At 36.4% G+C, this 25302-nt stretch overlaps 2 protein-coding genes across 2 annotated transcripts in view; one reads left to right on the forward strand and one right to left on the reverse strand.

The window, feature by feature from the left end:
• SYCP3 (synaptonemal complex protein 3) lies at nt 1-8946 on the forward strand. Its single transcript, XM_070948079.1, has 8 exons — nt 1-133; nt 1447-1522; nt 3247-3281; nt 4298-4415; nt 5268-5367; nt 6288-6386; nt 8592-8696; nt 8829-8946. The coding sequence occupies exons 1-8, from the start codon at nt 1-3 to the stop codon at nt 8880-8882; spliced, it is 720 nt and encodes a 239-aa protein (XP_070804180.1). The 3' UTR covers nt 8883-8946.
• CHPT1 (choline phosphotransferase 1) overlaps nt 8698-25302 on the reverse strand; it is a 22605-nt gene continuing 6000 nt past the window's right edge. Inside the window, exons 4-9 of the mRNA XM_070948078.1 lie at nt 23348-23432; nt 20625-20756; nt 17241-17399; nt 16316-16441; nt 14624-14734; nt 8698-8908 (exon numbers count right to left, since the gene is read on the reverse strand). Of these exons, the coding sequence (XP_070804179.1) occupies nt 8864-8908; nt 14624-14734; nt 16316-16441; nt 17241-17399; nt 20625-20756; nt 23348-23432 (658 nt within the window). The 3' untranslated portion in view covers nt 8698-8863. The remainder of the gene's footprint in view (nt 8909-14623; nt 14735-16315; nt 16442-17240; nt 17400-20624; nt 20757-23347; nt 23433-25302) is intronic.

A 25302-nucleotide genomic window follows, 5' to 3' on the forward strand; every position in this document is an offset into this window, starting at 1 on the left:
ATGGCACCATCAGGAAGAAAATCCACAGGGAAAACAACCAAACTAACACAGGAAGGTGCAGCTGTACATGTCTATAAATTTGAAGATGACCTAAAAAAACATCTGAGTGGTTCTGACGAGGACATTAGAGAAGGTGCAGTAGTGAGCTTAATCATTAAAAACCCACCGTTACACCAAGTATCCATTGTTTAGAAACTCAGTTATCTGTCATGTGAAATTTATCTACCGGCAGGTTTTGAGAGGTGGAAAGTAGAGTAAACAATGTAAACAATTAACAATCATGTAGTTGTGAACCAAAACAACCAGATAAACATTTATTTAAAGAAATATTGTATTCATATTGTGCTTATGGCAGTGGAAATAGCAGAATTCTGTTATACTTTTAGTGATTTAGAGGCATTTGAACTGTTTTCATATCCTAATTCAAAACACTAAGAGCTCCGAAGTGTATCTATAGTAGTTTTCCAAGTTGTAGCTATCATAGTTTGTTGCACTAAAAACAACAAAAAAAATCAAGAAGGCAAAGACTACTCCATAGAAGCTTACCATATACCAAAACCTTTGGATACAGTCTTTACAAACTGGTATGCTTTGTAATTTATTTCAGCTAAGATTTTTGCATAATTTTTACCATGAGTAAGTCACTGCAGTACAGTGCTGAAAAAAATATAGCTGATTCTCTAAAAGTATTAAAACATGTTTTAAAAATTAATTAGAAATTAAGTAAGTTTTTATATTTAATGAAACAATTTTGTTTGTTAACCCTAAAGTCTTTGTGTGAGTAGTACAACCTTTTTTGTACAATCTTTAAATGCGGTCTTCACAATAATTAATTAAACCTTACAGGAAGTAATTCTGCTGGGATTTTGGAGAGCCGCTGTTAATAAATATTGCAGATATAAATGGAACAATACAATTATGATTCACGCTGCTATATTTTGTTCTGAAATATATTTCATTATTTTGCTATTTTATTGGTTGTCCACAGAAAAATGTAACCAGAAGGTAATGAAAGCTGGGTGAGTGACTTTGGACCAGTCACACACACTCAGTCCAACTCACCTCACAGGGTTATTGTGGGGTAAATAGAAGGAAGAACAAGTATTGTATATGTTTGTTATTTATAAAAATAATACAGATGGGATATAAATAAGTAATGTGCAATAATTTGATATATCAGGCTCAGCATAGAACTATAGGGATTTAATTTATATGAAAATTTGTAATGTTTTAAATTTGAGTATCAAAAATATGATTGGATTAGTGAGTGTAATTACCATGTCACAGCTTCATTGGCCTCATGCATTTGAGTGGACCCTACAAGATGCACTCAGTGTTTAGAGAGGTTCACACAACTTGAGGAATACTAAGGGCTGATCTGCTGTTTTCTTTCATCTTTTCCTGGTGATACAGTTAATTAAATTTATGTTTTGCTTTTCTGTAAAGATGAAGCTCCAGTGATTGATAAACATGGGAAGAAAAGACCAGTAACTCCTCATGCAGGAGTTGAGGATGATGTTGGGTAAATTGCTCTCTCACTCACTTTTTTGATGCACAGCTGTTATATTAAATGTAATTATATAGTATATGAGCAGCTATAGTTATAGTAGTCAATCAGAAGTGCATATGTATAAATCTTTTCAGAAGTTTGGCGACCACATACGAGTTGGTATATCAACTCAGAGACGATGTAGCATAGAAAGATTGTCAGGTCAATATAAGATGCATTGCAAAAAATGTCTGTGTGCACATTTAAATAGAGTTTGTCTTTATTTTACATAGAAACATAATTAAGAATTTGTTAAATTACTGGATTGGATCAAAAAATTACCAATGTGAGAAATTTCAAGCATTCAAAGCCTCTCTTTGTACTAAGAATTGAATTGGGTAATTGATTTATAACCATCACACAGAGCAGAATTTATAAATCTAATAAATGCTAATAGAATAGATAGGACTACCATATTTGGGGTACAAAACTTGATGCACATTAGATAACAAAAATACAGAACACACCTACTCTTTGCAACCAACACATTTTCCTGAGTTTTTCAGACCAGATATGCTGAGCTCCATATTAGATATATGAGAGATTTTGGCAATTTATACCCAAGTGCAGGCAGTGCTTAGTTAATGAGCACTTATTCATTGACCATTTGAAGTTACAACGATGGTGGACAAGTTGTGATAATGACTGACTCTCGAAGTTCCAGCCATTCCAGCACCTGTGCAGTCACATGATTGCAATTTGGGTGCTTGACAATTGACTTGCACTTATAATGTTTAGATGCTTTGGCAGTTATGTGATTGCAATTTGTGATCCTCTCTGTTTGCTTCACACAAAATCAGGAAGCCAGCAGGGAAAATCACAAGTTGCTCAGGTAAATCTCCTCACTTACATGCCGTTCCCCCACCCCACTGTCCACACAATCTCCTGGACCCTTGCTGCACTTAATGCTGTGTCTCCCTGGCCACTTGCATATCCTTCCTCACCTGGCAGCAGCCACTTATCTATCTCCCAGCCTGCTTGCAAGCTACCAAGACTTGCAATTTTCTACCAGCTTCCCCACTGACTTTGGTTGTTGGAAGCCAGCAGGAAATTGCAAGGAACTTCTTGTTTAACCATCCATGATCCTTGCCTAACAAGGCCAATGAGGATAGCAGCAATTGTCTTTTCTAAGCGGTATGTGACATCATGTTTTATTATTGTATCACTTGACAATGGAAATTCCAGTCCCAATTGCCTTTGTAACATAAGGACTACCTGTATAACTTAATTTAAAATATTAAAATAGCTCTGTAAAGCAGATATATTGTAATTGAAAAACAATTATTTTCACAGTAAAAATAGGAATATAGAGGCTACAAATGTCAGATTGCTTGGTTCGGAATTAGCTGAATGTTCATTGAACCCAGGAATTCAGTAACCATAGTTTAAATATAATACTATTATTTATTTCTTCACAGGTACTGTCTTCAATTATTTCATTTAATAATATATCTCTGTATTTTTCTCTATTTATGGTATTTTTTAATATTGATAGGTGCCATTCACAGTATTGATTTTGCCAACATGTTTTAGTAAAGTTCATATTTTATATATTTAGTATATGGGTGTATATTAACTGTGTAATTGTTATGCTATATTAAATAAATATTTTATTGCTACAGAACAGTACAAAAAATATAAAATTATATTATCCTATAATGTACAGAAGTTAGTCTTAAAATTAATCTATTTTATAGGGGAGAAGTGCAGAATATGCTGGAACGATTTGGAGGTATGCTTTGGAAAATACTCATATAGCTATTATTATACATGCATGAGGGTGAATATAAATTTTGCAGGATAATATTGCAGTATAGTATCTGGGTCAGTCACTGGGACCAGACCCAGATAGGATCATGCAACAAATATACTAAAACTGTATATTTGAAATTTTGACCGTGACTCTTACCAATGGGTGGGGAAAAAAATCCAAAGACAAAGGAATTAATGTGTGTCACTAGAGCTGAATATACTCCGGAGTACATTCTTTAGAATATTTTAGGTTTCCTGCTTTTGTAATTTCTCCAGTAAGTGTGGAGGGATATGTAGCAATAATATAAACTCGGTAAATCAGTTCATAAGATTCTTCAGCATCTATTAATATTTGAAGTGCAACATCAGTAGTAGGTAAAAATACTTAATATATTCAAAATTGTCAGCTAACATTGAATTAATATATTAATTTTATTCAATCTAAAGTCTATGCTTTGTTTTTATTTCTGCACCTAATAGTATGACGGTCTGTAGCAAAGTAGCAAAGTGTTGGTCTTGTGCCTCAAGTTCTTTCCCAAATTGCTTCTTGTTATATGTAGTTTGTTATATAATTTACTCTCAATCATTTAAACTTTACTTAATCAGGTGCAGTGTTAATAAAAGCACATTCTTAAATTGTAATTAATGCAGTTCCAGTTTGGTTCTCAAGCTAAGTTAAAATTGTGAAATGGCTTTACTGAAAAAGTTTCACCCAAGGATAAAGTGGAACTGTAACGAAATCCTGTTTTACTGCTTTTTCTGTTGATCATTGTACCTTAGTACACATTTTGTGTACAGCACAGTTTGGTATTGTAGTAGAATTTATCCATTTGATAATGTTAATGACTCAATATCTATTAGTATACTGGCTTATTGAAAATACTACAGTTAGGTGTACAATACTCAAAATTAGTCTGAAAAGGTGCTATAGTAATGTTTGGATTTATTACAAAGTGTTAAACCTACTTGCTAAAAACAACAATTCTCTTACTGTAGCGGACATTAACAAAGCTCTTCTGGCTAAAAGAAAAAGATTAGAAATGTATACAAAGGCTTCCCTTAAAACAAGCAACCAGAAAATAGAATTTGTTTGGAAAACACAACAGGAACAAAGGTCAGTTAGTTCAAGAGTAATATATATTTCACAGGAAAATAATTACTTAATTCTTTACAGCTAGTCCTTGACTTACAACTGTAATTGAGCTTGCAATTTTGGTCATAAATCGACACCATTGTAAAGCCAATCACCATGTGACTGGATCTCATTTTACAAACTAGTTTGCAGCAGCCATTAACTGAACACCACCCTGAGTCTCCGGAGAAAGGCAGCATATGAATTGAATAAATAAATAAATAAATAAATAAATAAATAAATAAATAAATAAATAAATAAATAAACACATTGTAAAACAAAACCCTATGATCATTAAGTGAACACGGTTTTTAAGGGAACTAATTGTTTGCTATAACCTAGTTTTTGACAGTAAAGGCCAATTTCCTGCAAAAACATAAATTGTGGTCACTTGGCTGCAGGATGCTGCAAACCCCATAAATGTGGTTCCCAATTGCTCAAAATATGGTCACATGACCACTACCTGTAAATGATGATTAAATTTTGTTCAGCATTTTGCTTACTGAAAAGCAAACTTTTAGCCCTTGGAGAAATATCCTAACTGCTTTTTTTGGTATCTGGATTACACATAATGTGAATGAATCTGGATTACATTAACCCAGGCATTAAAAATAAACATTTAAAAAAAACCATTGATTTTCATTTCTGTTTGCATTTTGCAATATTTTAAAATGCCACAATGTTGATACTTAAAGCATTAAAGTCTGCAATGTTTTAGAACTACCCTCAAGTATGCCAATTTAGTCTGTTAAAGTCACCATTTCATATTCCTATGGATTTATTTTACAAGGTATTACATATTGCACTCTTTGTAATGATAAATATATATTGCAGGCAAAAGGTTAACCATGAGTATTCTCAGCAGTTCCTGCATGTATTTCAACAATGGGATGCTGATATTCAGAAAGCAGAGGAACAGGAAGAAAAGCTAGTGGTTTGTTTTCTTCTATTATACTAACCAGATTGCTATTTCATGCTGACTTCTCCTTTTTCCTCCTGCGATACAGGTATCCCTCAATTTACAAGCATTTGTTTAGTGACCATTCAAAGTTACAACTGCACTGAAAGTGACTTACAACCAGTCCTCACTTAATAACCATCACAGCCTCCCCATGGTCATGTGATCAAAATTCAGGCACTTGGCAACCAGCACATATTATGACTTTCACAACATCCCAGGGTCATGTGATTTCCATTTGCAATCTACACAACTGGATTCTGACTGGCAAAGTCAATGGGGGGGGGACCTGATTCACTTAATGACTGTGAGTCACTTAACTGCAGTGATTTAGTTAATTGTGACATAAAATTAGTATGATTCATTTAACAACCGCCTTGCTTACAATGGAAATACTGGTCCTTATTGTGGTTGCAAACTGAAGATGGCTTGTATAGGAGAAATTATCATTCAATAACCAAAAATGAAATATTCAGTGATGTAGAATTGTGTGCAATACTAACTTTGTGAAAATATTTACGGTATTCCCGCAGACTGCAGGAAATTCAAGTAAAATTAGCAAAGTCAAGCACTTTATAAGATTTGCTTAACCATGAAAAACAATTGAGATTTAACGCCAGTTAATAGGTAGGTCAAAAATGTACAACTTTCCTTTCTGCCATAACTGAGTCTCAAACCAGCTGTCCATAGTGTTTTGTAAGTGATCTCTTTCCCAAAATAAACTTGAACATCGAGGGTTCAAGTTGAATTCAGGTTTACACAGAGTTTTGAAACTTAAAATATGCAGCATCATACAACTTGGAGTCAGTCTATTCCTGATGTCTTTTGTTAACAAAGAAAATTTATATAATTGAATTATATCAACTTATTAACCATTATACGTTTTCATCCTTCAGAATGTATTTCGACAACAACAGAAAGCTTTCCAGCAAGCAAGAATAGTTCAGGGTCAAAGGCTGAAAACGATTAAGCAGTTGTATGAGCAGTTTATAAAGGTCATTTTTAAATCAAATTGTAGCTCTGGACATAGTTTTATCAAGTTCACATTTGAATGTGTAGTTTTCAGTTAAAACTTCATAATGGTGCTCGAGGTATATACAGTTGCAAGAAAAAGTATGTGAACCCCTTGGGATTACGTGGAGTTTTGCATGAATTGGTCATAAAATGTGCTCTGAACTTCATCTAAGTCACAACAATAGAAAAACACAGTCTGCTTAAAATAATACTACACAAACATTAGATGTTGCCATGGTTTAATTGAACATAACATGTAAACATTCACAGTGCAGGGAGGAAAAAGTATGTGAACCTTTGGACTTAATAACTGGTTGACCCTTTGGCAGCAATAACCTCATTTCCTGTAGTTGCAGATCAGACTTGCACAACAATCTGGAGTAATTTTGGACCACTCCTCTTCACAAAACTGTTTCAGTGTAGCAATATTCTTGGGATGTCTGGTGTGAATCGCTCCCTTAAGGTCATGCCACAGCATTTCAATCGGGATGAGGTCAGGACTCTGACTGGGCCACTCCAGAAGGCATATTCTGTGCTGTTGAAGCCATTTTTTTGTTGAATTACTTGTATGCTTTGGGTCATTGTCCTGTTGCATCACCCATCCAATGCGCAGCTTCAGTTGGCGGACAGATGGTCGTACGTTTTCCTGCAAAATGTCTTGATAAACTCTGGAATTCATTTTCCCATCAATGACAACAATCCGTCCAGGCCCTGAGGCAGCAAAGCAGCCCCAAACCATGATGCTCCCTCCGCCATGTTTTACAGTGGGGATGAGGTTTTGATGTTGGTGTGCTGTGCCTTTTTTTCTCCACACATAGTGTTGTGTGTTCTTCCCAAACAACTCAATTTTGGTTTCATCTGTCCACAGTATATTTTGCCAGTAGTGCTGTGGAACATCCAGGTGCTCTTTTGCAAACTTCAAACGTGCTGCAGTATTTTTTTTGGACAGCAATGGCTTCCTCCATGGTGTCCTCCCATGTACTCCATTCTTGTTTAATGTTTTCCTTATTGTAGATGGGTCAACAAAAATGTTAGCACGTGCCAGAGATTTGTGTAGATCTTTAACTGACACTCTAGGATTCTTCTTTACCTCATGGAGCATTCTGCACTGTGCTCTTGCAGTCATTTTTACAGGATAACCACGCCTAGGGAGAGTAGCAACAGTGCTAAACTTTCTCCATTTGTAGACAGTCTGTCTTACTGTGGACACATGAACATCAAGGCTTTTGGAGATACTTTTGTAACCCTTTCCAGCTTCATGCAAGTCAACAATTCTTGATCGTAGGTCTTCTGAGAGCTCTTTTCTGCGAGGCATGGTTCACATCAGACAGTGCTTCTTGAAACCAGTAAACCCAAAACAGGTGTGTGTTTTTAAAGGGCAGGACAGCTGTCAGCAACACATCCAATATCATCACACTGATTGGAGTCAAGGTTGGCTCACTCCTGGCTCCAATTAGCTCTTGAAGATGTCATTAGGCTAGGGGCTCACATACTTTTTCCTCCCTCCACTGTGAATGTTTACATGTTATGTTCAATTAAACCACGCCAACATCTAATGTTTGTGTATTATTTTAAGCAGACTGTTTTTCTATTGTTGTGACTTAGATGAAGTTCAGAGCACATTTTATGACCAATTGATGCAAAATTCCACGTAATCCCAAGGGGTTCACATACTTTTTCTTGCAACTGTATGATGTGCAATATTACTTGCAATAATATGGTTCAAGCCACAGCAATACTTTTGTGCTTTAAAATGAAAGTCATTACTACTACTAGATATTAGCTATTTAGATTTGTTACCACTTTCTTTAACCATTCTGTCGAATTTCTACTAATTTTTGTTCCATCATGTAATTTTGTGATCAGTCTGACACTACTAGTACAACATACTGGTGTTGATAATGTTATTGAACATCCCATTTTTATTCGTGGACAAATTTCTTATGTAATATGTATCATCTCAACTATATTCCACTTTCAAACTTCCTTCATATATTACATAAATGTTGCACGTAGTGATTTTTCTATTATCTTGCTAAAGTTAACATGTCCCATATTTACGAGATTATGCTTCTCAAAATACTAAGCATTTTGAGGGTTTAGTCTATATTTTGACTTTACAAATGCAAGAGATTTCTTGATGTGAATTATTATCCAGTTGTCATGAAAATGAATTCTAATTTTAGAGTATGGAAGACATGGAAAAGACTCATGAAAGTCTTTTAGCAGGGGCACAAAGTGAACTTCGCAAAGAAATGTCCATGTGGCAAAAGAAAATCATGATGGACACAGTAAGTATTAATACTGATTTATGAAAACTTCCACAACTTAAATAGAAAAAATAAACATTGTTTATAATTCACCAGCTAAGAGTACAAAATGTGGCATTTGATCAATATATTTTTCTTTCTTTCTCATAACAGCAACAGCAAGAGATGGCAACTGTTCGCAAATCTCTTCAGTCCATGTTATACTGATGGTTCAATGGAGAAACAACTTGTACCTAAATAACATGATACAATTATACACATTAGCCATTGTGAGGAGAAAAAAGAGACTGTTTTACATTCCATGTTAAAAATTACATGTGTCTGAATACTTCTTCATTGTTACAAGAGAAATCCACAAGTAATAAAAACAATTACTGTTTTTTCCATTTTCACAATATGATTCTTTTATCTTAACATACTTTTTTCCTTCATTTTCAAATTACAAATGTAAATGCCTGGGTTACGATAGTATTTGTAAACTTCAAAATACCTATACTGTAGACTTATCCCTAGTTAGGCACACTGGTTACAAAAGTCCATTAGCTGAATTGGAAATTCAAGTCAAAATGAAAAAATCCTAAAAACTAGGGATTTTTTTGCATTACACACATTAGAAGTAAAGTGCTTTAACATAAGAATTGAACAATACTGTTTACAAATTTCTTACTATCATATGGGTAAAATATTATAATGTATGTTTTCCAGATTTAGTACTGTAATAATTTAAAGGTATTAATATGTACTATTTGAAAGAAAAGTTATGGGCTAATAAATTGATACATCAAACCTAGTGTTTTGAAAATACTAGTTTATGTAATTAAATTAAAAACTCTTAAAGTACCATTGGAGTGATTATTGAATAGAGAATAAGAAAGCATTAAATTCCAGCTGAAATGTTTTTTATCATTAACTGAAATACTAAAAGATTGATTCAATGAGCTTACGAATCAAAATTTGAAAAGGTAATTTACATTTTCATAGTTCTAAAAACAGTTAAACATTACAGACACAGTATTTACACAGTTATGGAATAGTTAGTTAAGCAATTTAGAATTGTGTTTGATTTTTAAAAAAAAATATCAAGTATTACATTTCTTCCATTTTTCACCAAAATTTGCTTGAAATATTTGATTATATTTAAATATTAAGATTTGGCACTAATTATTATGATGCCACTGCATTAAGTGGCATCATGATTTTCTATATAGAATTCACCATGGTTGCACAATGGCAATTATTCAACTGAATCTGCAAATGTGATTTTTATATAGATAGTTTATGAGGCTTTTTTATGTATACTTCATTTAAAACTCAAGGTAATAGATTATTCTTATAATTCTATTGGGTTTTCTAATTTCTAGAGATGTTATAATAATTAGTGATGTAGATTGGAATTTTTTTTACTTAATATATAAGCAGTGGCCACTTGGAATTGATTCTCTTATGAAAGTGTGCAATAGAAACCAGCAAAAAAAATTGTTTTTAAATCAGAAAGCAATATTTTAAAAAGAATCAAACTATCCTGACTGAACCTACAACTATTTTTTTATTATACAGTGTCAAAACTAAGATGAAACACATTTTTTGAAATCAAGCGTAATGTCTATTAAATGTGTTTAGTTATGGCTTCTACATCATTATATTTGCTTTCCATAACCTAAGAATAATTTTTGAAAGATAAATTCATAAATTAACAAACCCCTCAGGGTTGCATGAAAAACAAACTATCATTGAACAATACAAGGAAAAGAACTGGTTGTAAGTTTTTCTAGAGACATAAACATTCAAAAGGAAGAGCACTTATTGCTGGCTATGCAAAATAATTTTCAAAAATGTTAATGTATATATCATATTAAAAAATGAAGATATATAATCCCAATGTATTTGTAACACATTTGTATAAATGAAAATATATATTTTTTGTTGTTTTAAATGTAATGGGCCAGATTATTTTGTGCTCAAAAATGGAATGGCTTCACATTTTTAAAAAGATTGATTTCATTTTATTTTATATCCAAGACTCCGTTGCAGTTGTTAATCTTCCCACACCAGTCCCAAATCTTCTTTTTTATGAACAGCTGCCTGGGAAGTTACAATTTGCAACTAGCAAAATAGGGCATCTAATCCTGTATTTTCATCCTATGAAAAACAAATGCTGATAATCCTTGGGTTATGACCATTCATTCAGCAACCGTTCAAAGTTGCAATGGCAGTGAACAAATGGTACTTAAGATGGCTCCTTATACTTCTATCCATTGCAGCATCTCTGATCACATGATCATGATTTTTGATGTTCCCTGCCAGCTTCCCACAAGTAAAGTCAATTGGGAAACTGGTCAAAAATTGCAGCCAATGCAATTTAGCAATGCCAGCTGGGACTGCTGTTGTTAAGTGACAATTGATGTTGTGCTTTATGACTGTATTGTTTAATGATGGGAATTCAGGTCCCAATTGCCATTGTAAGCTGAGAACTACAGTTTAGGGGGAAAGTGTCAGATGCCAGAGGAGGAAAATGTTTAAATCAGGGATAGGTTCTAACATTTTTTACCACCGGTTCTGTGGGCGTGGCTTGGTCATGTGACAGTGGGAGTGGCTTCATGGTCATGTGACTGGGTGGGCATGGCCAACTCAATGTCACTCACGTCAAGGGGTCCCTCGCCTGGCCCCTCCCAGCCATTCCTTGTCACACCCAGCCTCGACGTATCTATAGTTCTGTAAAAATGTTCACCTTTTTTCAACTTTATTATCTACATACTATAGATGTACTTTCATGGACCACTGAAAGGAGGAAATGGCTCATATGCTTTGCCCAAGAGTGTGATAGGCAACAGGCTTTTTAGGGGCTGCCAGAAAGAATGTATAGGCCAGTGATGGCTAACCTTTTTGCCATCGCGTGCCAGGTGGGGGTGGGGGTTCACGCGTGCAGGTGCCCACACCCATAATTCTATGAGCCCTGCCCTGCGCATGTGTGTGCAACCCCCCCACCGGCCACTCCTAGCATGTGATGGCCCAGTAGGCCTGTTTTTCTTTCTTACCTGGCTCCAGATCCTCTCTATGCATCTGGAAAGGATGAAAAGAGTCTTTCCCACTCCTTCAGATGCCTGAAAGGGCCCATTTCCCAACTCCCAGTGGGACTCTGGAGGCTGGGGACAGCAAAAAACATCACTTCCTGTCCCACCGGGAGTTGGGAAATGGGCCGTTTCAGGCCTTTGGAGGACCTCCAAGGGAGTGGGAAAGGCTGTTTTCACCCTCCGCAGATGCAGAGAGAGGATCTGGAGCCAGGTAAGAAAGAAAAATGGGCCTTCCCCACCCACCCCCAGGCCCTCCAGAGGCAGGAAACAGGCTGTTTCCCTACTTCTGGTGGGCCCTGATGGCCCGAAAATCAGCTGGCCAGCGCGCGCATGTGTTCCAGAGCTGAGCTGGCATGCCCACTGATATGGCTACGCGTGCCACAGGTTTGCCATCATGGGTATAGGCAATGTATTTTCCAAAGCACCAGAAGGCAAAACAAGAAACAATGGATGGAAACTGAAAAAAGAGAGAAGTTAATTTTTCTCCTAAAACTAAGGAGAAACTTCCTGACAGTGAGAACCAATATAGGTGCAGAAGTATTTCAGTCATAATTTCACATATAAAATAGTCATTCATGCATATTGTTCAAAACAGTAATTAGTATTATGACTGATGTTTGACAGCAAGCGTAAAAGTCAAAAGATCACAAGAGTGCTTCTTTCTCTCTCTGTATACAAAACATCACATACCAGGAATAGCATACTAAGATGGACTTATGCAACCTGATGTACAAAATAAACACACACATTTATGCTCTGGACTACAGACATTGAATGCATGTAAAACCCTGAAAAATATGTGGTAGCCCTGGGCAAAAGAAAGGCAGTAAAATCACTCTAGGTGTAGAGACAGTGTAAAATATTAACACGTGATAAATAATGGAACAATTAAAAATAATAGCACAGAGTTTTTTTTCTCTCTCCCTTCCTTCCTCTTTCCTTCTCTCTCTCTCTTGCTCTGTCTTTTTGGGAGGAGGGTGTTTGTGACTATGACAACTACTTTCAAAATTGTTACTGGATATTTCCTGTTACATGAAACTGCTAAAGGGCTTTTGCAGTCATATAATGCATTTTTAATAGTAAAAATAAACTGACATATGAAGTTACTTCTAAATAAGTATGTAAGAGAGGAATAAATCTTTTTCTGAAAATTACTGGCACAAATACACAAAATTAGAGCTGTAATGTGTGGTAATATTATTTATAATAGAATTTTGGTGGAAGAAATAAGAGTAGCAAGGAGATTTGACACATTGAGAACTACATGAAAGTAACACAAATGTGATAAAGTCACTGTATATGAGTTGGGTAGCTATATAAATTTGTTTAATAAATACAATGGGAAAGGTCTTTGGGGATTCCAGAATTTACATGCCACTATTTGAATTCTTGATCTCCCTTTTATTTTGAGACATAATGGACTAGTTTTACACTGTAACTAAATTACACAAGATAATATAGTATATATTCCAAAAATAATTCAATAACAATTTAATCTGATACATTGGGTTAAGTGATCTAGGGCTTAATCTAATTTCAGGCAAGTTCAAGCTTCTATTAAGAGATACCTGTGTTCTCTCTCTCCCTTCCTTTTTCTTTCTCTTTCTTTCTCTCTTTCTTTCTTCTCTCTCTTTTTTTCTCCCTCTCTTTCTTCTTTCTCCCTTTCTGTGAAGAACCCCAGAAGGTCTTTTGTAGGAGGAAGAAAAGCCAAACGTTTTGAAACTCAGAACATGCCCATTGATCATCTGGCATTCTCAGAGCTCCACTATTGATTAGCTTAGCCTGAGCAAGGATAGCTAGCAGCCACTTACAATAAGCTCTCAACTCAAACTCAGTGCACGTGGGGATCCCCAAACAGTGAGGATTTCTTTGTTTCTTTCTCCCTTGAAGCCCCCCACCTGCAGCCCGTTTTTGCTTCCAGGGGGCTGCAGGGAGTCTTGCTAGGCACCCCCTGCACCCCATTTTGGCCTTAGCAAGCCTCCCTGCAGCCCCTGGGAGCCAAAACAAGGTGAGGGGGGGACCCCTGTAAGGGGCAGGAAAGGTAAGATCGCAAGCCTGGGTGGTGGGGGCGCAGCATACTCAGGAGGGGGGGCTAGCGCAACTTACCTATAGGCAGGAGGAGGCAGCTCACTTGGGGCACAGGGCAGGCACCACGTGGGAAGGCAGCTTAGGCAGGCAAGCTGCCTGGGTGGTGGTGAGGAGGAAAAGAAAGTGACTGGGTGGGGCGGTGACTGGGGGACCGGTTCGGGGACGTGGCCAGCCAGCCATTAATACTGGTTCTGCGACCTTCGCCAATTTATTGAGACTGGTCCTCCCAAACCAGTGCGAACTGGTAGCAACCCACCACTGGTTTAAATATTACCACACACCTTAACTGAAAGTCAAAACTGCAAACTATATTTTGTACAGCCTGAAAAGAATACCATATTCTTTTAATCACTGATTCCTTTAAATACATTGGTTAAATTTTTAGCCAATTTCTTGAAAGCTCAGGACATTACAGAATGTTCAATAAGTTATTATGCTATTTTTGTTCTATATACTAATGGTAAATTTACTCTCCTAAGAAGTCAAATTCATTCATGGAATAGTCCGTGCTAGTGATTACCTACATTAGACTTTCAACCATAAGTATATACAAACAAAGAATTTACGCAGGGATTAGTTATTTTTTTAACAAAAGCTTCCATGATTCTGATCAAAATGACTATATGTCTTAGTATAATTCGAAATTTTATGAACTCCTTCATATATTTGGTTTTCTTAAAAGCCTTCAGGTTTATATTTCTTTAAAAACCAATATTTTCCATAATTCAAGATTTCTCCCTACTTCTTCTTTTCACATTTAATTATAAGTCACTCATTATGATTCTGAACCTGTTCAAGAGCTTGAGGAGGGGAGAGCTTGAAGACTTGTATGTGAAGGTGAGCAGCAATCTGTATGCATATTCCAGTAAAGTATCTCAGCAAATCAAACGACGAGATGAACTAAAGAAGAAGGGGGGAAAATGCTTACAAATTAATATTACAGCAACTATTGTATACAACAGAATTCTTCCTTTATCTTCCTACTATTGGGTATAGAGATAATTTAAACTCATATAAAGCCAATTGAAAAAAGTTACCAATCAAGTGAGAATTGCAGTATTTTTTAATATTTTACTGTGTTCTGTAAAATTATAGAAAATATGTCTTTCTCCAGAACTTTCTCTCCTTTCCATCCCCCAGGAAGAGAGAATTCTAATTGTGCATCCAGTAAATTACAGAGGAATGAATGAAAAAGAAAAGGCAATGGTTGCCTCCCCTTCTGAGTTGGTATTGAATTAATAAATGCAAATACAATGGTTCATTTCAATCCCATAAAACCTATACATTTGGAAGCAATGCATTTTATGAATGGAAACATTAATCCATACTGACAGTTGTTAACAGTAAATCCTAAATCATCATATGGTGCAAGTCTTTTTTCTCTCTTCAGTTATGTTCTACCTTTCCCCTTACTTTTTTTCCCATAAAAGAGTCTGGAAAACAACTGGTTCCTAGTCAAATTAACTTAGCTTCTTTTTCAATGCATCTTTTTGCTGGTGCCAGATTTCTCCTCAGATAGAAACTCCATCCCCACTGAGTTATAGAAATGACTTTATAGAAAGAAGACTTCACTTATTCTTTTGTCATTTATAATAGTTGAGGTCCACTCAAAGGTGAAATATTTCTTGTATTTCAATAAGGCTGTTATGAATGCCAGTTTTTCTGGCAACTGGAAAGGATGAATGTTAATTGTATTCTTATTTAACCTATCTTCTAGTTAGTATTTCCTATATATGTTTGGATAATTATGCTTCATTGCAGAGAGTTTCTAGGAATATTGTAAATATATTGGGTTTCCTATCCCAGTGATCCCACACTATCAACATCTATTATTCATCCTTTAATGACTATGCTGACAACTCATAATCACTTTCAGTAGTAATGTGATTCTTTTAGTTTATTATTATGGTGTCATTTTGATGTCTTTTTAAAAGACATTTAAAGATTTTTTTAAAATTTTGATTTTATTTAATGTTTCAGTATGATCCAATAACATTAGTTCTTCTTCAGGACCTCATTTTAGCTAAATCTAGATTACTTTGGATAAACTTTAGCATTGTTTGGACAGATAAGGAATGACAACTTATTTTCTTCATAAGAGTATATACTTTGAGGAGGCTATTTTAAGACAAGGGATTCACATTTTCAAGGTAGATTAATTAATAGATTAATTCTACATTTTCTTTTCCTCTATTGCCCATGGAAGAATCACTATCCATTACTTGAGGAGCACAAACATCTTTGTCTTTTCTTCATCAAGATGCCTTGTTGCAAATAAAGCTACTATATGTCTTTGTACCTTCTTTGTTAAGGACATTTCTAAAATTCTTACAAAATTGTCTCTCCAACCACGTTGGTATGTTTCAGTTTTTAAAATACCTTTCAATTCTTGATTTATAACTTAGACAATCCACTCAAAATTCAAGTAACCAATCATTATGTGTAATCTTAATTACATAAAAACACAATACATTTACTTACCAATGCTATCCATAAAACAATATATTCATCAATAAAACAATTGAAGTACTGGTTTAGAAATAAGAGGCCTGGCCCAATGAATGCTGTGTCTTGAAGTAAGATCTCACTTTTTGTCATGTGTGCTACCTATAAACAAAAATTAGATTATCTACTAAATTAAGACTTTAGATGCCATTTAACCTTTTGCACTGTAAATGTACTATCAACTCTTATGGGAGACATTAGAATGCTATAAAATAAAAAACTATTCAAATTGTTCTAAAATATACATTTAGTAAGATTAGCAAGAATTCACTTCTTAATAACAAAAAAAACTACAAAAATATTGAACAGATTTTGTCTGCTCGTAGTGGCATTCCTTACTTAATCACAGATACAGACTTTAATAAACTTGATGTAAAAGAGGAATTGTAATATACAATATATATTCAATGTTTATTAAAACTGGATTTACATGGAGTAAATACATACTTTCTAGTTCATCTTGATGTCCAGTGGACTTTCTGGTAAATATGGCCTTAATAATTAAATCTGAAACTGTATTGTTTTGCAGGCATTTGCTTTGGTAAAAAAGTACCATGAAACTATTTGTTGTTTTGTTTGTCTTAATAAACCATAATTTGTAGTAAGTGTCCACTTTTTAACTTGAATGTATATACAATCATATTCTAGATATTTAGGTAGTTTTTAATGTTCAATTTGCTCACATTAGGTACAATCCTAATCACACTAACTTGGAAATAAACTCGACTGAACTCAAAAGGTCTGTTTTCTTGGTGAATATGCATCAAACTACAGTATTAGTTTGACATTTTTTATTAATATCACATTAACCTTGATTTGTAGCATTCTTTAATGTGTTAAAATATTTGGCTTACATCAGCTAAACATTTTATATGTATAGGAAATATCAAGAATGTTTTACCACCAATTTTTGTGTAATTTTTGCGCACACAAATCCAAAAGTTAAGGCATACAGACAAGGATGGTTTTCAAACAGTTGAGTTGGGGATTTTTTGTAGATCATTATTGCCAAAGTAATAATTAGACCAATGTGGAGGCCTGGAGATAAAACACTTGTTCCCTGAAATACATAAAGACATTCATGTATTTTTTTAGTAAGGTATGTTCTGTTATTTCTCTCTATAGCTCAATAATAGTAATAGTAGATGTTAAAATATAACAGATAATAGTAATAGTAGATGTTAAAATATAGCAGATAAATTACAAAATAATTAGCAATACCAAAAATGTAATCACCCCAAGAAATTACAAAACGATATGATCTACTGAATTAGAATCAAATCTATTTTTACAAAAAAAAGTGCATGTAGGAAGAAACATATAGAAGAAATCTGCCCTATTCTATGATTTAGACCTTTAACTATTAAACCAGAATTTTGAATGTCTATGGAGATTTTCAGTCATCTGGGTCTTGCTTATCCCAAAGATGCTTTTTCAAGAGGCAACTGGACTTTCTGTTTTTTCTTTGAAGATGTTTTGCTTCTTCCAAGAAGCTTCTTGGCTGAGAAATGAAACATCTTCAAACAAAAAACAGAAAGTCCAGTTGCCTCTTGAAAAAGCACCTTAGGGCAGAATTTTGAATTCACCCAGAATTTAATGGATAATCTCTTCAAACTGGAATATGAGATTGTAGCTTTTTTCACCATTTGAAGCTTCCAAATGCTTTTAGAGCCAGCTGGAGGACCTCCCAGAACAGTTTAACTCCTAAGAAATGTAGGGGGCAAGCTTATAATGGCAATTGGGACCAGAATTTCCACCACTAAGCAATGCATTCCTAAATCAAAGCATCATGTGACTGCATCCTGTTTGCCATCATAACCAAAAGACTGTGTGGGTCATTAAGAGAAGACCTCAAATGACCCAAGTCTTAGGCAAGCAAGCTGGCAGGTGAGAGCTGCAGGTAGGTGGATGAGTGCTACAGAGGGATACATCTCAATGCAAGTAGGCCAGCAAAGGCTGCGGACAGGTACTTCTGAATACAGACAGTCTAGTGGGAGATGCAGGCAGGCATGTGGGCTGGTGGGGGCCACAGGTGTTATGGATCATGGCCAAGCCTTTGGGGGCTGTTACACAGAATAGGCAGCTAGAGGTTGTTACAGAGCAGTCCTCACTGGCCACTCATGACCTATAGTACCGATACATATCCGTGAGAAAAATCAGCAGACGTGACTTACAGGTGCAACTTGCAACCTTCTGCTAGTTTCCCATTGATTTGCTTGTGGGAAGCTGGCAAGAAAGACTGCAAATGGAGAACATGTGAATGTGGCTGGTTGTGATTATGTAATCATGAGCCAGGTAACCAAGACCTTGAGTTATGATCACATGACTGTGAGGACAGCATAACAATCAGAACTCTGAGGATGGTTATAAATTTAATTAATTTAATTTAATTAATTTAATTATTTAATTTAATTTAATTATTTAATTAATTTAATTTATTTAATTTAATTTAATTTAATTTATTATTTAATTTAATTTAATTATTTAATTTAATTTAATTTAATTTAATTTATTCAATTTATATGCCGCCCCTCTCCGAAGATTCAGGGCGGCTCACAATACATTTTTAAAAATCATTATAAAAAAAAACATTTAAAAATTAAAAACTTTAAAAACATTAAAAACTCATTCACGCCATTCATGGCCGGATCTTGCCAGATCACAATTGTGAGATCAATGGCCCAGGCCTGCCGGAAAAGCCAGGTCTTCACTGCTTTTCGGAAGGCCAATAGGGTGGGGATAGTCCAGACCTCAGGAGGTAACTGGTTCCAGAGAGCTGGGGCAGCCACAGAGAAGGCCCTCTCCTGTGGGCCCGCCAGCCGGCATTGTTTAGCTGACGGAACCCTGAGGAGACCAACTCTGTGGGATCTTACCGGTCGCTGGTAGCTATGCGGCAGAAGGCGGTCGCGAAGATAACCTGGCCCTGAGCCATGTAGGGCTTTAAAGATAATAACCAACACCTTGAATTGTGACCAGAGACCAATAGGGAGCCAGTGCAGCTCGCAGAGAATTGGTGTAATGTGGGTGTATCTAGGTGCACCCAAGACAGCTCGCGCGGCTGCGTTCTGGACCAACTAGTCTCTGAACACTTTTCAAGGGTAGCCCCATGTAGAACACGTTGCAATAATCTAACCGTGAGGTGACAAGGGCATGGGTGACTGTGAGGAGAGCCTCCTGATCCAAGTAGGGTCGCAATTGGTGCACCAGGCGAACCTGTGCAAAGGTGCCCCTAGTCACAGCTGTCAGATGTTACTCTAATCTTAGCTGTGAATCTAGGAGGACACCCAAACTGCGAGCCCGTTCTGAGGGGGACAATTTCTCCACCCCCCAGAACCAAGGATGGAAAAAGGTGTATCAAATTGCTTTATAAATTGCTTGATTGGCTCTTCTTTGAAAACTCTTAGCAAGAGTGAGCAAAAATTCCACAGATACTTAAGAACTAAACAATCTGATCTAGAAACTTCATAGCTGCTGTATTATCTCCTTTCCACTTCTTTGTAATATGAAGCTATAGAGCAATTCAAGCTATACCATAATTTTATTAGTACATTTCAGAGTGAATACGTTGTGGCCCGTACGCTGCCTGTGCAGCCAGTAGCTGATTCAGACAGCGAGGAGGCTGGTGTGGTGCTGCGCCAGCAACCTGTGCAGCTGACACTCAAGTCAGACAATGAGGAGGCTGGAGAAGATGTGGTGCCAGAAGCGGGGATTCAGCCAAGGCCTTCAGAACCTCCAGAAGCTCCCTTAAGTGAAGAGGATGAAGAGGAGGAGCCTCTTCTTGATGCATGGGCATGCAGAGCTGCCAAAAGGCAGGAGTGGCTTCTCAGGAGGAGGTCTCCTCGAGAGTAAGGCTTGGGGCTAATTGGCCACTCCCTTAGCCTATTTAAGGAGGAACGCCGACTGAAGCAATTTGCAGGGAACAACTTAATTCACATACCTTTGTGTCTTGTCTTGCTTATTTTATCAGCTTCCTGCAAATTGCTTCTGGGTATTCTGCCAACCATAGTAAGCTTTCAGTTATTATTCTTTGAATTCTTGGCGGCTGTTAATGCAATTAATTAACAGCCGTTGTTGTAAAAGACTGGTTTATTCAGTAAAGTAAGGTTTGAACGGGCTTTGTGTGTGCTGTGTTCTTTGGGGTCCGTAGCTGGGGCAGAACAGAATATTGGATTTAAGGCTTTTTAAAACTGAGTACACAAAATAGTACTCAAAAACTATTTGCATTAGCATTAACATTAATTAAAATTTGCACTAACCCAACAATTAACATCTTACAAATACTTACTGCTATTGTGGATCCATTCTTCCCCACACCTCCTCCAAGGATTACTCGGAAATAATTATAACTTGAAAATACTGTCCCACACACTACGACGACAATAGGTAATGTCTTCAGCTCTAGTTCGAGCAGAGGGATCTTGTAAAGAAAATGATCATTTAAAAGGTTTAAAACTTTCCACAACTATTGAACCTTAGCAATTTATCTGAACTATCCATTTTCCTTCACTTATAAGCAAATGCCACTCACATCCAAAAATTCTGTTAGCAATCCCAGATTATGATTGAAGGACGGGACACACGGGCACTATTCTTTCAACTCTCTCACAATTATATATGACATAGAATTTGGAATCAAGAAAAAAAACATTCTTAAGCAACTTGAACTGATTGTATAGCTTAGTATAGAGCAGTGTTTCTCAATCTTTGTAGCTTGAAGATGGGTGGACTTCAACTCCCAGAATCCCCCAGCCAGCAGCGCTGGCTGGGGGATTCTGGGAGTTGAAGTCCACCCATCTTCAAGCTTCCAAGGTTGAGAAACACTGGTATAGAAGTAGTCTTTGCTTAACAACAGTAATTGAGAGCAGCAGCTCTGTTGCTAAATGAGGCATACATAAAAGGGCAACGTTACACGACTGTTCCGATTTACAACGACAATTTGAAGTGTTTCCAGTTGCTGTTGTTTAAGCGAATCCCTTGCAGTCATTAGGACACAATGTCACACAATCCCCTTTTGCAACTTCCTGCCAGCTTCTCCTTTAACTCTGCTTGTCAGAAGCTGGCATGAAAGGTTAGAACCTACGACCACGTGACCATGGGATCCTTCAACAATTGTGCCCGAATTGCAGTTGCGATTACAGGGATGCTGTGATGGTTACAACTACGAGGACTGCTCTTAAGTCCCAATGTTCAGTGGAATTGTAAGATCACTGAAAATTTGAATGGTTGCTGAATGTGTAACTACCTATATACCATCAAGTACCTTTCCAGAAAATGAATAGTTCCTTCAGATTCACTGATCTATACAGAGGTAAACATCACAGGAAATGCAAATAGCATCTGCCCATTTTGCTTAGATCACACCATGTTATCGATATACTCTAGCTAATACAGCTTAGCATAAATATTTACCTTTCTTATTCAACTGTAGTTTGAAGGAAACTTCCAAGAGGCAGCACAAGGTTAAAAAGAAAAGCAAAATAAATGAATCATGTAACCAAGTAGGTTACATTTTAGAATACAAAGTTGCCTAAGGCGTTATTTCCAAGATTACTGTATCTTATCCATTACTCCAATAAAATAACTTGCATGGTGAAGATGATTTAAATTGAGTAGTTTAGCTGTCTACTGTAGCTTCAGGGAGGAAAAAAAATCATTTCCAAAGGAAAACTTAAAAAGTTTCAGTAATAACATTTGAATGCTGAATTTGTTTCATGTAGATATTCAATAACTCCAAGCAGGCCAGAACATTAAATCAGTTTCAAGAGTAAAGCCAGCCAAGTGTTGCTTACAAATTGTTCAAATGTTTATAAATGTAAAATGTTGAAAGTGTACACTGTAACTACTGTATATAAATACTTGTGCAGTGGTTTTGTTATTGTCTTACAATGCAGTTAATATTTTTTTTATTCACTCTGCTGGATTTCTAAATGACTGAAAAGTCCAGGCAGGCTGAGATATCACCATTAAAAAAAAAAAAAAAATCAGATTTACCCAACCTGAGAAAATCATATCTAGTGGACATAATTGTCAAAATTTTCAAGAGGTCATCCTAGCTCATGCCTCCTTTGAATAGTAGTTCTCTTATTACTGTCTGTAAATCTAAACCCTACCATATTGGTAAAAAATAGTCCAGCTCTGAAAGCAGAAGGAGCATAATTTACTCTGAGGTTTTCAGAAAATAAAAGGGTGATACATCCTGTTGAATTATAGCAGGGGGAACAGACTCATGGCCCGGGGACCAGATCTGGCTTGCGGGGTGCTTAGATCTGGCCCATGGGGCCGGCCCTGGAAACAGCAAAGGACCAGCCCACGGTGTCTCTGCCAGTGAAAACAGAGCTTGTGAGGGCAGCGTGAGGCCAGCGTAAGGCCCTCACGAGCTCCATTTTTGCTGGCAGAGGGTTGCAAGAGGCTGTCACAGCTGAAAACGGAGCTCAGGAGCCCGTTTCCACTGGCAGAGCACTCTGGCCATCACAGGTGCCCCTGACACAAGTGACATCGAGCTAGCCATACCCACCTTGGCCATGCCTACCCTGGCCCCCTAAGGTCAAACACAACCCTGATGCAGCCCTCAATGAAATTAAGTTTGACACCTCTGATTTATAGCAATAAATTCGGTACACCTCTGAATGCTACATGGATGTTGACTAACAACAATGGTCAGCTGGCAACACGTACGTAATAATGAACACAGAACTGGAAGTATTATGGAACATCATATGTTTAAATAATTGCAGTGATTTAATACAAACTTTAATTATAGCATATGGAGTCTTTTTCCTTTCTGAGGTTTAAACCAATGCACTGGAAAGCACATTACAAATGCAGAAGTGACCATATACTTGGACCACATGGGAAAAGGCAAGTTACAATAAACATTTAAAAATATCCTATTTTTAAAAGGGAGGAAAAATCAATGTTCAACAAAATGCAAAGAATTAGAAAGAATCACTTAATATCAATTTTTCAGAGATATGAACATATATTCAAATTGTAGGTATATTGACTTACCTTTGTGTCCCATATTCTTGTTCCACCAAATGAGGATAACAAAAGCATCATCATTATCGCTATTTCAGATTCAGTCACATCAAATCTAGAACAACAAAAAAAAAAAATTGACTCATACCAGTGATTTATTGCTTTCATGAATGGGAAATTTACCAAAGATTAATCAAACATTTTTCTAAAATAAATGCAAACATCAGGGAACTCCAATAATGGAAGTAGCTCAGGGGTGAAATCCACCAGGTTCTGACAGGTTCTGGAGAACCAGTAGCGGAAATTTTGAGCAGTTTGGAGAACCGGCAAATACCACTTCTGGCTGGCCCCAGAGTGGGGTGGGAATGGAGATTTTGCAGTATCCTTTCCTTGCCACACCCACCCACCCACAGAACTGGTAGTAAAAAAAATTGGATTTCACCACTGAAGTAGCTTAATAATTTATTTTATTTCTTATATTTTCCTAATTCAATATATTCAATCTAATTCAATGTATAAAGTGGCAGAAATAATGGCTGCAATATAAATAAAGCATCACTATCTCCCCCTACCGAAAGTAAGATGCAAATTTATCAAATTTATTATGAAAGAAATACAAACTCATCTCTGCCCTGGATACTTGAGCAGTTGAGACCAGTATTTGCACTATATCCCATTAAAGGGCTCCCAAAATGTATAAAAGTAAACATTTTACAGCAAAACAAAGATACATAGCATGCTAAATTTAAAGCCAGCAACTAAAGGGGGAGGCGGAAGAAGACATGGAATTATATTAGAATTATTTTTCCTTCTAAATCATCAACTTGGTGCCATATCAAAGACTACTTTTGAAAATCCTCTGCCTATCAGAACTGTTTACTATGCAGCATGAAGACAGAGCTTTATTAAAGAAAATCAAGTTTAAAAGCTGGCTGTTTGGAACAAAATTGGCAGTTATAAATCAAAGTTGAATTATAATCAATTGAAATTTTGAATTGGAATTATAAACAAAAACATAACATATCCCAAACTGGAATGTAACACCCACTTTAGGGCCGTCATTTATACATCAAAGGAGAACAGATAAAGCACCAATTTACTAGGCTGTACCTGTGTGCTAAGTGTAGCATAAAGTAATTGAATGCCTTATCCTGCACTATAAAACAACACTGTTGATTCAGGTTTGTCTAACACAGGGGTCTGCAACCTTAAACACTTAAAAGAGCCATTTGGACCCGTTTCCCACAGAAAAGAAAACACCGGGAGCCACAAAATCCTTCCCGTGCCTGACTATTTCTTGAGCAGCCATAAAACTAGCATATGTAGTTGAATTAAATGTTCTTTCTTTCTTCTGTTTTCTTTTTTTTTCCTTGGATTTATCCATGGTTGGCCTACCAGGGGTTTAAAAGCTCAATAAATCATGTGTCTGTGGGTGTCACACATTGGCAATTGTGACACATATTTTGAGTGACAGGGAGCTGCAGCAGAGGGGTGAAAGAGCCACATGCGACCCCAGAACCGCAGGTTGCTGACCCCTGGTCTAACATGTCATCCGTGTTGTGTTTTGTGTCTTATGATGAGCGTGAATCCAACTAATCCTGATGCATTCCACAAATCATGATTAAGAAATCATAACTTGGAATATGTGAGCCAACCTTCACATCTACCTATTTGTCTGCTGCTGACCAAATACTAATTGCTGGACACCAGGAAGACTATTCTCTCTTTCCATGGTCTTCTACCTAAACTGGGATTAAAACCAAGCCAGACAGTCCCTTCAACAGATAATACCTTCAGACAGAGGACTACTCTCTGATAGCCATTCACAAAAAAAATAATAAAAAAAAAATAGCAATATCACTTAAGATTAATATACCGCTCTGCAGTACTTTACAGCACTCTCTAAGTGGTTTACAATGTCAGCATACTGTCCCCAACAATCTGGATCCTCACTTGACAGATCTCGGAAAGATGGAAAGCTGAGT

Source organism: Pituophis catenifer, unplaced genomic scaffold (genome assembly GCF_029215685.1).
Source record: "Pituophis catenifer annectens isolate HBS135680 unplaced genomic scaffold, rPitCat1.0.hap2 SCAF_7, whole genome shotgun sequence".
Classification (NCBI taxonomy): Eukaryota; Metazoa; Chordata; class Lepidosauria; order Squamata; family Colubridae; genus Pituophis; species Pituophis catenifer.

Excerpts from the sequence above, each read along its gene's own strand:
- SYCP3 (XM_070948079.1), top strand. The coding sequence starts at position 1 with ATGGCACCATCAGGAAGAAAATCCACAGGGAAAACAACCAAACTAACA. Across the intron at positions 134-1,446 it reads TGACGAGGACATTAGAGAAG|ATGAAGCTCCAGTGATTGAT; the intron begins GTGCAGTAGTGA and ends TTTTCTGTAAAG. Across the intron at positions 3,282-4,297 it reads TATGCTGGAACGATTTGGAG|CGGACATTAACAAAGCTCTT; the intron begins GTATGCTTTGGA and ends CTCTTACTGTAG.